This window comes from Salminus brasiliensis, chromosome 23, assembly GCF_030463535.1.
Source record: "Salminus brasiliensis chromosome 23, fSalBra1.hap2, whole genome shotgun sequence".
Classification (NCBI taxonomy): domain Eukaryota; kingdom Metazoa; phylum Chordata; class Actinopteri; order Characiformes; family Bryconidae; genus Salminus; species Salminus brasiliensis.
In genome coordinates, this window is record NC_132900.1 from 27,355,161 (window position 1) to 27,369,436 (window position 14,276).

Here is a 14,276-nt window from a genome sequence, read left to right on the forward strand (position 1 = left end):
TCAGGCGACCAGCACCTCCCACCCGTCGCCACACACACACACACACACACACGCAGACAAAGACCAATGATCCAACAGCTGTGGCCAGCAGGCGGAGACAATAGCCAATAGGCGCAGCCAATGGTCACTAGCCATGATCAATATTCAATAACCACAGCCGATAGACGTAGCCCGTCGCCAGAGTCAATACACTGACCGTTAGACAGCGGACATATCAAATGCATGTGGGCAGTAGCAGTAATCGATACATAGCCAATAATCGTAGCGAATAGGGTGCTGTAACTGTACCATAATAATCACAGCCAATAGACATGGCCAAATCTTTAACAGGCATAGTCCATAGAGTAATCCAAATAATCAATAATCACATCGAATATGGTGTAATTAACAGAAAATAAGCATAGCCAATAGCTGTGGTCAAATAATCAATAATTATAGCTAATATGGTGTGCTTAATGGAAAATAATCATAGCCAATAAACATAGCCAAATGATTAGAAATCATAGCGAATATGGTGTAATTAATAGAAAGTAATCATAGCTAATATACATGGCCAAAAAGCAATAATCTTATCTAATAATTAATAGAATTAACAGAAAATAATCATAGCCAATAGGCATGGCCAAATAATCAATATTCATAGCTAATATGGTGTAATTAATGGGAAATAATCATAGCTAACAGACATGGCCAAATAATCAATAATCTCATCTAATATGGTTTAATCAATAGAAAATAATCATAGCTAATATGCATGGCCAAATAATCAATAATCATAGCTAATATGGTGTAATTAATGGGAAATAATCATAGTCACTAGATGTGGGCAATAATAATCATAGCTGATATAGTGTAATTATTAGAAAATAAGCATAGCCAATAGATATGGCCATATCATCAAATATCATAGCTAATATAATCAATACAAATAATATAATCAATAGAAAATAATTATAGCTAGTAGTTGTAGCCAACTTGGTAACTAACAACAAATAACCAGCGGCAATAGAGGAGACCGATAATCAATATATATATATATATATATATATATATATATATATATATATATATATATATATATATATATATGTGTGTATATATATATATAACCACGGCCAATGAGTAGCTAATATATATATATATATATATATATATATATATATATATATATATATATATATATATATATATATATATATTAAAGGAGTGTGGGGTTCTTCCAGGAAAGGTTCTATGTAGACCAGTTATACATAGAATCCATAAATATTCCATAAATGAACCATATACTAACATTATGTACAGGTTTCTAAGTAGTACCGTGTACATAATCAAAGAACCCGTCTTGCCTGACAACCAACAGGCAGGTAAAGTAACCAGTCACAGTCTCGCAGTCTCACCAACAGATAAACAAACTCTACTTTTCTTCATCGGCCACAAAAGCGCCAGCTTTCTGCAGCATGCTAAGACTGTTGGGGTGCTGCGCGGGGGTGGATCATGGGGGTGGAGCAGGGGGAGAGGTGGAGCACCAAGAACGTGAAAAGCTAAAATAATGGCGTGATTCAGGCAGACCAAAATGGAGGAAGTGCTCAGCATGGTCAAAACATCTGGCGCTGCTTCCCTTAATTGCGCCCATGTGTGGCACGCAGTAAACAGTGTAAAAATGTGCAAGCCTTGGGCACTCCCTGCACAGCCAGCCTGACATTACTGCATAGGCTGTAGCGCTGTGCTCCCATTCAACAGACACACCATATACATCAGCCATAACATTAAAACCAACAGCCTAATGCTGTGTGTCTGATGTGTAGGTATTCCTCCTGTGGTATCTAGACACCTTTAGATATTTGTATCCTGTAAGTTGTTGGTGGGGCCTCCCTGGATCACATCAATAGGCCTTTGGCATGCATGACCCTGACCTTTGTTCATTCTTGGAGCACTTTTGGTGGACACTGACCACTGCATACCAGGAACACCTCACAAGACCTGATGTCTGATGTTTTGGAGATGCTCTGACCCAGTCATCCGGCTCTTGTCAAAGTTGCCCATTTTTCCTGCTTCCAACACACGGTCACCATCCGTCCATGCATCCTATTCCGGGTAGGCTTGCAGTGGGTCAGGGCGTATATACCTTATATAAGACACTGGCCCATTGCAGGGTACCACACACACACAAGCGGTCACTTACGCCTAGGGGGCATTTTTGGTAAGGGTGTGGAAGCCAGACTACCACATTGACACGGGGAGAACACATCTTGCACAGACGGCAACCGAAGCAGGGGTCAAACCCACGACCCCAGGCCCCAGGGCCTATACGTTGCCACCATGCTAATCAATGTTATTCCCCTGCTTGTCAGCTGTGATGGCTGATCCACGATGGTTTCAAAGACCACCTGCAACAAACTCCCAATGCAAATCCTCAAACATCTCTGTTATCACACGTTTGCCAGTCTTGAATTGTAGAACAGCAGCCTGTTTCAAAGGGTTATCAATCCACCCAGCTCTGAGTAACAGGAGCCTCGGAGGGAAGAAGTGGCGATTATATTTAGAGGAAACAGTCAAACATAGATTCTCCGGACGTCAAAGCTGTCGCTCAAAGTGACACGCCACATACTGGGAGGCTGAAACATGACACGAACAGACAGCCATTCGCTGGGCTGCTGTATTTTGGGTTGCTGTGATGCAGGTACCTCCCAGTGTTTACACCTTCAACTTCATGCAAATGGGCTTCTTGCTTGAGGAGGCAAACAGCTTGACTCCTGGTTGAAGTTCACTGCGAATGAAATGGAGCTGCCTGCTTTCCATGGGGACAGTAACAACACACTAGCATTAGGCCAGAAGTGAGTGGACACCCATACATCACTTCTATATGCAACTGGTAAACAGATAATTCCTGAGCAGTGGGTTAAAGATTAAAGATGCTGTATATGATTTTGTTAAATTTAGCCAATGGTTCCTCCTTTTCCGTATGGTTCGCTAGCTCTTCGGTCCGTTTGCGTGCTGGGAAAAAGTCCGATATTGGTACCGAGCTCTGGCTCTGTAAATGGGAAACGAAGAAAGTGCCTCGAGTTGAGCAACATGACACTATTGCAGCCAATTATCAACAGGGGGCGTTCATGCTCGTACACAGGATGGGGGAAAGATCGGAGAAACAAAATCGCTAACCTAGCTAAAGCTAATCACTTGCCATGACGTTGCTTTCTTTAACATTAAATCATGGTATTTGACTGTACTACATTTGCGAAGGGTCCATTAAGAAATGATGCATAATTTGAAATGCTATGCTAGGTAACATTAGTTGGACGAGGCCGTCAGCTAGTGTGCTTAACTCAGCTGTGGTAGCGACGTTGGAAGAGGCCGTTAGCTGGTGTGCTACCTCCGCATTAGTGACATTGGACAAGGCCGCCAGTTAAGCTGACACGCTAACACCACAGCAACAATGCTGGACGAGGCCGTTAGCCCACATGCTAACATTGCAGCTAGATGAGGCCCCTAGCTGGTGTGTTTTGGATGATGCATTTGCGTTTGCTGTCCTTTGATGTCCGAAAGCCCGGTGTCGTTACCTTGGCAATGCGTGAAAAAATGAATTTTCTGAAGGGGGTGGGGCGGAGCTTCTGAATGAGCACTGAAGCACTGGAGAGGGGTGTATTTGTTTTGCTGTTGGGTTCATATATCAACAGTCGTTCTGCCCAGCAGGTTAGCCTAACCCACAGTACTGCAGCCATCCTCTGGAAAGGCCTTCCACTAGATAGACAGTGAGGTAGGGTGCGGATTCTGGGTGGCCCGGCTCAAGGTGTCGGATGGGGGTCAAGGTTAGGGATCTATGCAGGCCAGTCAGGTTCAACCACAGCCAACTTTGTCAATCAAACCTTACAGCCTGCCATGGTTTATTGTTACTATTGTGGGACATATCGGTATATAAAAGTTGTGTTGGACATGTTTCCATCTCTACCTTCATTTACATCACAATTTCTGTACTGCTGGTTTCCACGAGGCCTCCATAAGTACCTTAATGCTTCCATGGAATCAATAAGCCTTGTACCTCCAGCACAGGAGCTCAAGGTCCCCCAGAACCAGAACTCTGATGATGTGTCATTGATGCAAGGTCATTGACTGGGATGGCAGAAAGATCAGCCCTCAGGAAAACTTTAGAATTGAGCAACCAGACGTGTAACGTGAAGGGAGTCCACCTAGCCAAATCCGCAATGGACTTTTCCAACCTCAATCCCTCCCTCTCCAAAGGTTTACACCATGGGAACTCAATCCATCCTACTCCTGACAACCAGTCCATACACTTACATCGCTTCCAGGTACAGTTTGGAACTTGCATGGCCTACTGCTCTGCCCAACAGCACTTACAGTTGACAAGGGCAGCTCTTGCAGGGTCAAAATGTGACAGGGCCACACTTAGAATCTCTGCAGGCTTCAGCATGTACTGTCAATTTCTGTCTCTGGAAGTTGTCTGGATGCTTATGAACCCATTATCACTAATCAGTTCATTTGAAGAGATGTCTTTATAGTTTGTCATGTAGTGAACTCTGAAACCAGACTGTTGACTGAATGGTTTAATTACACAGATAACATTGTGTCTTATGACGTAACAGAGGCTGTGATTAGCATTTACCTTCACCTGTAGCTCACCGAGACACATGTAAAGGTTATAGTAATACCTGCAAATACAACATGCGTCATTCCATGGGACCAGTGCTCATTACGTGGCTGTGAGCCTATCTGATAGCATGACATCACACCCTCAAAACACAGGGTTACTTGCAACACAACTTGTGTTAACACTTGTTTACAGTCCCGGACAACACATTTGAGATGTCATACTAGAAAGTTCTGGTTTCCTGGACCAAGTCTAGTTTTTAAAACCTTTGAGGGATCCATAGAAGAACCACTTTTGGTTTTGTAAAGAACCATGTCTGTAATGCAGATGAATTAGCGTGAAGGTTCTGTAGACATTTAAAATACCAGTGCCAGACCCCCACACACACACCTCTTTATGGATTCCACAGTGGTTCTCCTATAGCACTGCTCAAAGAACCATTCATATCAGAGAGTGGACTACGTTTTCCTTGCAATAGAAAACATCCATAATACAGATCAGTCCAAGGCCAGCCTTGATCCATGAAAATCCAGGAAACTGACCTGGAGAGTCTACAGCTCCGCCATGCATAGGTTTCCATATACCAACCTATTCAATCTACAGCACTTTAGGCCACCTATATACCAAACTCATGCCATAATCATTCCCAGGTCTCCCCTCTATTAAAAAAATGAAGCCTTTAGATATTGGTGCAGCCACACTTCAACAAACCAGTTGTTCTAAAGTTGATACAGTACATCCTAGGTAGTCTGGCCCAATAACACCTAGCCTCAGGACTCTGAAACACAGTCATCTGATTTGTGTTTGGCCACTTCTTTTCGGAAGAAAAATAAATAAATAAATAAAATAAAATAAAAAGGGGAAAGAGAGCCATCTGCTGGAAGACTCAAGTGATCAGTCTCTGGAAATGGCTTCTAGTCAGCACACGGGAAACGTCCTTAAAACATCAGTATAAGGAAACCACCAGCATGCCACTGCTGTGACCTTTAGTCTAATGCAGCACTGCATGATAGACATCTTCTAATCACACTGAAGCATGTTGCAATATTAAAGACAACACACTTATAGGAATATCCTGAGCTTTACAGTGGTCAGACACCCTTAACACACTCAGATTTGTGGTCAGAGCAATGCTCCTCAAAGCAGGCCTCAAGCTAGACGGTGTACATTTCTACTCAATCCCTTTGATAAAGAAAAATATTTAATATATTTAAAAAAAATATATATATATATAGGGTATAGGGTCTGTGGAAGGGTATGAGATCCAGTTGCTTAGAGGGCTGGTTTCCCGTTGGCTAATACTGCTAATTAATTAACAAACAGATCCAGAAAGAAAGAAGCCACAGGCTCAAGTGCAATGCAAAGAATTTAATGACTCCCCTGTGCAAGTAAATACATGTTAGCTGCACGTCAACATTACACTGCAATTTTAAAAAGGTTCACGATGCTTAAAAAAAAGAAAAAGAAGAAAGGCACGTCTGGACTAGGCTGGGCCAGAGCGCCCATTTCTTTCCCTTTTCCATGAAAGCTGCATTTTGTGCTGCATTTCCAAAGCCCAGAGTTTTGAAACTGAGAAACGATGGCCAGCAGGCCATGCTTTGACAAAGCTGACCAAACCCCACCCGCCACAGGCTGGGTCCACACCTCCCGGACCCGGCCGCAGCAGAGTATACAAGAGCAGGTACAAGCGTGCCAAAGCAGGCCCCAGGGACATCACCCTCAGACAGGATTAAGATGAATGCACAGCACTCAAAAATAAAGCAGGGTGAGCTTTGGAAAGGCAGCCACTGCAAGATTACCCATTTACAAACCACATAAATACCAGTGATCATTTATTATTAGTGGTGCCGTTTTGTGAGTTCCACAGTGCAACAGTGCATTTAAATATTAGGCAATACATTTAAGTATCAGTGCAGTGCATAACATCGTTCTTAGTATCTTGAGCCTCTTCTTTTCATAGATCCTAAAGGGAGAAAATGAATACATACAAAAACAGCTGGTTAAAATGATAAGTAATAATGATAATTATTAGAACTGTGACTCAGTCAGGTGCTTACCTCTGCCCCTTTGGCAGTAGGAAAACTCTGCCTCATCATGGTCATCGTACTCGTTTCTCCTAGGCCTCTGCTGACCAAACATCTTGCAGGAAGATCGTCGCCGTCCAGGTCTCCCTATATTGCACAGCAGCGAAAACGCTAATCACACATCAGGGGGACGTCAGGGTGAGTGATCCACCATTTTTTACTCCCTCCCCCTAATTTGAAAGGCCAGTTAGCCAACCCCCATTCATATGAACTCCCTAATCACCAGCAATGTCCCCAACTCTAGGAGGGTGAAGACTAGCACATCTCCCGACACTGCCCCCAATGCAGTGTTGCTAGGTAGCCACCACTGGACCCCCTAAATGCTCAAGTTTGAATGAATGCAGATCTGACCTCTATGATCGGTCACATGAGACATAACCTGGCTGTGAAGGACCAACCTTTTTCTTGAAGCCCGTTACCTGGCCTACAGGGCCTAGACCTCGGCTTGCCACTGCAGTTTGTCCAGCTTTCCTGGTCCAATAACTCTCCTTGCCGACCTTCTCTCCACTGACGTTCTGGAAAACGAAAAGGAAGCGCGGTTTGAAGTTTTAATCGCAGAGAAAGGATCAATTTTAGCCATCGCAACATTTCAAACTTTCATGACTGGCTTTTTAGGTCTTAAAACACGTTGGTTCAAATAAGCGCATTTCCTCTACCACCACGCAACAGCTCCACAAGGCCAGTCATGTCTGGCTCCAGTCCAACCTACAAGGCCGGCTGCTCCCGAGTCCTACTCAATTGCGAAATCTGAAATTAGCACGAATCAAAGAGGTGGGTTTGTACACTGGGCAAAGTTTTGAAGGCAACACTGAGAACCTGCAGAGAACACACAGGCGCCATTCTAAACGATGGGCCGCCAAAAACTGCAAAACCACCCTAACTTTTCCGTTCATGTTCAACACTGGTTCATACCCACTGCAGGCGCTGAACAGTGCGCACCATAGCGCAGGACCGTCCACATTGTTCAATATTAATACCTTGTGCACAACAAACACCGGCGACCACGTACTTTGACGCCAGTGCGGTTCAAACACGAAGCTGGAAGCTGCCCTTTCCCACACAGTACAAGTGAGGAACAAAAGGAAACCGACGCCAGTGTTTATATATAATGGAATTTTGAGATTGCATAACTGGGCGAAGGTGAAGTTACACAGAGGTCCCCTGTTCTCCAGAGATCCCATATCTCAAGATTTTTGGATGACCCACAAGATGTTTTTATTAAATAAGACCCCAAATGTAAACACCTCCTGATGGCACACAGTCAGTCAAATACCATGGAGCTGGTTGGTGGTGCCAGGGTGCATTTGTGCACATTAACCATAATCTAATGACTGTTCAGCCATTATTTTAAGCACATTTCTCTGTGCAGGGAACAGCATAAATACAGCAGCTCACATACCAGACCATAGGGATGAGCATTCAAACTCCATAACCTGGCTGTAAAGGACCTACTTTTCTAGCCGACAGGGCCTAGACCTCAGTTTGCCACTGCGGTTTGTCCAGCTTTCCTGACAATAACGTTGTTGACCAACAGGTAGATCAAACCACAGAAGAGTTGTCATTAGGGGCAGCCCTAGCCCCATTGAAATCCCTCATGACTGTGGGATCCACCAAGCCCCCCCCCCCCCCCCAAAAGAAAAAGACCCCACAAAGTCATAGGGAGTAAGGGTGTGTAGATTAAGAACTAGAGACTGCTCACCTAAGCAAGGCCTGGACTGGCCACCCTTTTGGCCTTTCACCTTGACCCTCTCTGCTTTGGCAGCCGCATGAAGCTGCTCTTCAGATTCTCCTCTGGAACGTCCTTGGTCCAGCTCGCTCAGCTCCACTCCCTCCTGCACCTTCCTGGCTTTGTGTTTGGCAGCCTGCCGACCACAAGGGGGCAGCGCATGCCTGGAAGCATGCTGCCTCAAGGCTACCTTCTGAGAGTTGCAGGCACTTGGCCCTTCTCCGTCTTCCTCCAGCTCACACTCACAGTCTTGATCGGACATCTCCCGAGCCAGGTCCTTCTCCCGGTAGCCGTAGTGTTCGGTGAGGACCGTCTCGTCTTCATCTGGCAGACTTGCGCCGCAGCAAGCGCATGTTTTGGCGCAAACGGAGCAAGAGTCATTGTCTCCGTGCTCCTTCTCGGGACGGGTGGAAACAGCACTGGTTTCAGCCAATTTGCCACCACCTACGTAGACCTGCCCGGGCATTATTTCGTCTTCCACGTCAGTGGAGAACATCTCGTCTCTGGAAGAAAGCTCGTCTAAGGAAGGGCTTAGGACACTTTGGCGTTCTTGGGCCACTTGAGGGTAATAGCTATAGGAGTACGTGCTGCCAAATGAGTATCGCTTAGCAGGCAGCAGAGAGGATGAAGCATCCAGATACACTAGTGGGTTGACCTCTTTTTGAAGCACCAAGCCAGTGGTGGCCTTATTGCAGGGCAAGCGGAGGATCTGATACGGAAAGTCCTGGTCTAGGATAGGCCGCAATAGAGGCTCAACAACCTCTACAGACTCCAGGGACACATTCTCTACCTGCTTTCCTTGGTCTTGGGCTTTTTCCTCACACAGATCAGATTTCTCACTCCTCTCAGAAACACAAGTCCCAGAGTCATGGATCTCTGACGAATGTTTGGGGCCGAGAACATCTGAAGCATCGTTGCTATCAGATTTCTCAGTTTCCAGGCACATCATCTCCATATCTTGCTGTTGGTCATCCCTTCCCAGAGTGGGCCTGTCCTCGTGGATGGACGAGCTATCAAGAGGAAGCACGCCCGACAGAGCGCACTCCTCCAGACGACCCTGGCTCGACTCTGCATCGTACACAGCCGAGTCGCTCAAGGTCAAAGGCTTCACCCCTTCATCTGGTCCTGCCTTGGGAAGCTTAGAAGCAGATTCCAACGCCAGCTCAGCATCTCCACAGTTCAGCTTCTCCACCACATGAGTGTAGGAGATCACAGCGGGAGTTGAAGAAAGCACCATGTTTGATTCTTTGACAGCTCCAGACTTTTCACAGGCTTGGGAACCATCCAAGCTGTCTAGGAGTTTGCTGGCTGGGTCCCTAGGCTCTGTCTGGGCTTCGGAGGACATGGTCTCTCGGTGCACACTCATCTGCTGGAAGTGCTGACGGAAATGGAGGTCATAAGAGGCAACCGAAGGATAGAAGGGCGTTATCCTTCTGTAATCAGTCGGCTGCATGGGCGCATGCGGAACCACGTAACCAGGGTACTGCATGTATTGATATGGAGGCAAACAGGGACGCCCAAAAGGGAAAGCTAGGGACCAAAAAAAACACAAACAATGCATTAGACTGAAGGTCAAAGTCACATGACCCACAGCAACAACTCGTGTTCTTACCTGGCCCTGGGAAGCCATACTGTCCAAACGGATCCATCGGCCATTGATACATGAAATAAGGTTGAGATGGTGGTTGAACATAGAAAAATGGTCGACTGTGATTAACTGGTTGCTGAGGTTGCTCGACATCTGTTGATTGTGAGGTACTGTTAGCTTCTAATGAAGACAAGAAAATATTTTAGTGTACAACAGCACAATTAACGAGATAGAAGTGTCTCCATGTGAAATGGGGAACTTTAGAGAATGCTAGCAACTCCTTTCTTTACAGTGGTGGTGATAGAAACCAGGGGGTCATGATACCTACAACTCCGCCATTTTATTCAAGACCACCTGGGGCAGAGAAGATCCCCACTGACAACCATTTCTTCCCCCTCCCCAACACCACCCTGCATGTGCTCCACAGTAAATACACTTTAAATACTTACATTTTAGGCCAAAACCTTCTCAAATTTGCCATAAACCAATATCCCAGGCATCAGATTTATAACCAGGACAACACCTCTGACTTACATTACAGACTAGGATTCAGGTCCCAGGCTAGGCAAGCATGCCACAGTACACCAATATGAATCCATGGGCAAGACCCCACCACTACTCAACACTACATTCATCTACATTAATGACAAGCCAAAATTAATGCTAGAACTCTATTTGTACTGGGATGTTACAATTTCCAAAAGGACCATTTCAGTTGGAACGCCACCAGTCAGATTTTCTACATGGAAAGTCTTGGAAAGGAGAGTTCAAAATCCAAGATGGCTGCTAAATCCAAGTACTACGGCTGCACAATATAGCATCTCAGCTTCTTCATCGCAATGTAGGCATGCACAACGGTCACATCCCAGGGCGTCCAAGGTCATGTAAGGAAAAATAAGTTTAATGTTTTTTTGCTGCTTGATACAAAAGGTTAATATAAGGAAAATTTACACTCCTGACAGAGGCCCATGACAGATTTTTTTTTTTTTTTTTTTTTTTTTTTTTCCCCCCCAATCCCAAACACCTGGTAATTTATTTTGTACTATCAAAAGAAAAGAAAAAAACAAAACAAAAAAAAGTTAGCCCCTCCCACCCCAAGATCATATAATCCTAAGTAGTAGTATACAGTTTATTGGCACTTTCAACTCGTCTCATTAAAGTCAAATAATCAATCAATCAAATCAATCAATCATACACAGTACCATCCAGCTTCTATCTATAGACACATTTCAACGCAGATGGCATCACTTATAACGCCAACCTGGGACAGAAAAAGTGGGGCATATTTTGGATTAGATTGTCCATAAAACACCAGTAACGGACTGTCAAACCAGTTGAAATCACCGAAATTGTGACAATTATCATAAAGTTTGACTGGATCACAGTCAACTTGGGTGTTAAGCCAATCCCAGCTCCTGCATCAGACTTCTGAGGTATATGGGACACAGCATCGGTCACACAGGATAAGACCATCAACCAAAATGCAGAAAGTGTACAAGGTCATTACACTCTACAGACAGCTGATTCCAGTCACCACCACCATAAACAATAAGTGAGTTCCTCTAAAATTAATTTGAAAAATGTATTAACAATTTTAAAAAAATTACATTACATTTTTTTTTGGGGGGGGGGGGTAATTAGCCTATTTAAAAAAATAAATACATTTAATTTAATTAATAAATAAATAAAATAAAAATAAGTCACACTGCACCAACCTTCCATTTTTTTTTTTGTGAAGGGATGGAAATCTTACCACAGGATACCAAACACCGCAATACTATAAAAGAAGAAGTTAAGCCTCCATTAGGGGGGATAAAAATGACATTTTGCATAAAATGGAAAACATTCATACAAACAACACAAAAACCACCAACCTTAAATGTGAAAGGTGACAATTCAAAGTGGGAATTTAAGTGCACAAAGCTAGAGCAACAAACTCTGTTCTACCACGCTCAACATTAAGGATTTATAAGGCCTGCACACACACACACACCACCGCGCCTAGCAGACACTGCCAGCTGTGCGCCATCCTGAGAGCTAAATTGGCTGATATTAAGAGCAGCTGAGTGAACCTTCCTCTCTGTTCTGCTGGCCTTGGTTTCCGCTGATCTGGAAACCATGTGGATACACATGTCACTCAGTTCTGTGGTGCTGCAGTGAGGGTATGAGCTGCAGATCAGATCAGGCAAAGCGAGGAGCGCAGCCAGGAGAGGGCGTTTCACGGGGCACAGACGCAGAATTTATTAAGTGCGCAATTTTTACGCAGCGTTGTACACACTGCTTGTGTTCAGCCATTGGGTGGCATTATTTTATTTTACACATATACATACATATATATATATATATATATTTGTTTTACATTTAGGCCTACTTTTATTTACCTGAATCTGCGTTTGTACTGAAATGGTTAAATACTTCTGTATCTGTTCTGCTCATAATATATTCACAAAAGAGCTTGTACACAATTCTTTACCAACAATAATAAATTGCATGTTTGTGCATGAAAAATATTATTTATTTGAGTAAAGGTGTACTGAGAATGGACTTATCAGACATTGAGTGCCTCCCAACAGAGTAAGTGGTACCCCATGGGGATGCCCAGTCTTGCTAGTGTCATCTGAGCCAAGGGTGGTCACTACCACTATTAGGTAGGTGGTCATAATAAATGATTGTGCAAATATTACTGTTATTATATATATCATATGATATAATGTATCATATCCATCATATATCATATCATATATTAATGTGTCATATCTATAATATTTCATATATTAATGTATCATATCTATCATATATCATATATATATATTATCTTTCATATATCATATATTAATGTATCATATCTATCATATAGTAATGTACCATATCTATCATATATCATATATATTATCTTTCATCTATCATATAGTAATGTATCATATCTATCATATATATTATCTTTCATATATCATATATATATATATTATCTTTCATCTATCATATATTAATGTATCATATCTATCATATATTAATGTATCATATCTATCATATATCATATATATTATCTTTCATATATCATATATTAATGTATCATATCTATCATATATCATATATATATTATCTTTCATATATTATATATATTATCTTTCATATATCATATATTAATGTATCATATCTATCATGTATTAATGTATCATATATTAATGTATCATATCTATCATATATCATATATATTATCTTTCATATATCATATATTAATGTATCATATCTACCATATATCATATATTAATGTATCATATCAATCATGTATCATATATTAATGTATTATATATTAATGCATCATATCTATCATATATTAATGTATCATATCTATCATATATCATATATATATTATCTTTCATATATTATATATATTATCTTTCATATATCATATATTATCTTTCATATATCATATATTAATGTATCATATCTATCATATATTAATGTATCATATATTAATGTATCATATCTATCATATATCATATATATTATCTTTCATATATCATATATTAATGTATCATGTCTACCATATATCATATATTAATGTATCATATCTACCATATATCATATATTAATGAATCATATCAATCATGTATCATATATTAATGTATTATATATTAATGCATCATATCTATCATATAAAATGTATTTCTATTCAGCTTTATTTCAATGCCATGTAAATCTAAAGAGAAGTATGTGGACCAAGTCTGCAACTGGACAAAGGGTTTTTGTTTGGGAGGGCTGTTCAGGAGAGAACAGCCGCACTAGGCTATAAATACAGTGGAAAGCAGTACGCCGCAAGGTAATGTAATTAGCCTCCTATTGTTTTCCATTATAATTAGTAGTGTGTTTTCTGAAGTGCATCCAGACATAGGGGTGATCATCGTCTGCAGATGACAGGGACTTGTGCAAAAAACGGATGTGGATTGTTATTTTTAAAAAAAGGAAGAAAAAGAAGGAGGCTGGGGCGAACTTAATTTGATCTTATTTGAGCTGTGTTGGTACTGTATATCAACGTGGATCTGCAATCTGCATTCAAGACCTTCAACTTACTGTTGCAATGTCAGACATGCACTCTCAAATAAGCTCTTTTTTAGGTGCCTACTTACGTGGGTGTGACAGGGAATGAGAAAGAGGATGCAGGAACTAAACAGGCCCTATTGTTTAGGTCTGGGCTCTTCAATTCCGGTCCTGGAGGTGGACCTCCAGCGCAGTTTGGTGCTCACGTTTCCTGCTCAAATATCACTACTAAAC

General features: G+C 42.2%; 1 protein-coding gene across 1 annotated transcript; it reads right to left on the reverse strand.

The window, feature by feature from the left end:
* Positions 1-6,534: 6,534 nt before the first annotated feature.
* buc (bucky ball) lies at positions 6,535-12,121 on the reverse strand. Its single transcript, XM_072669479.1, has 6 exons — positions 11,995-12,121; positions 10,026-10,181; positions 8,387-9,943; positions 7,086-7,202; positions 6,661-6,774; positions 6,535-6,566 (listed from the first exon to the last, which is right to left on the reverse strand). The coding sequence occupies exons 1-6, from the start codon at positions 12,119-12,121 to the stop codon at positions 6,535-6,537; spliced, it is 2,103 nt and encodes a 700-aa protein (XP_072525580.1).
* Between the last annotated feature and the right edge of the window lie 2,155 nt (positions 12,122-14,276).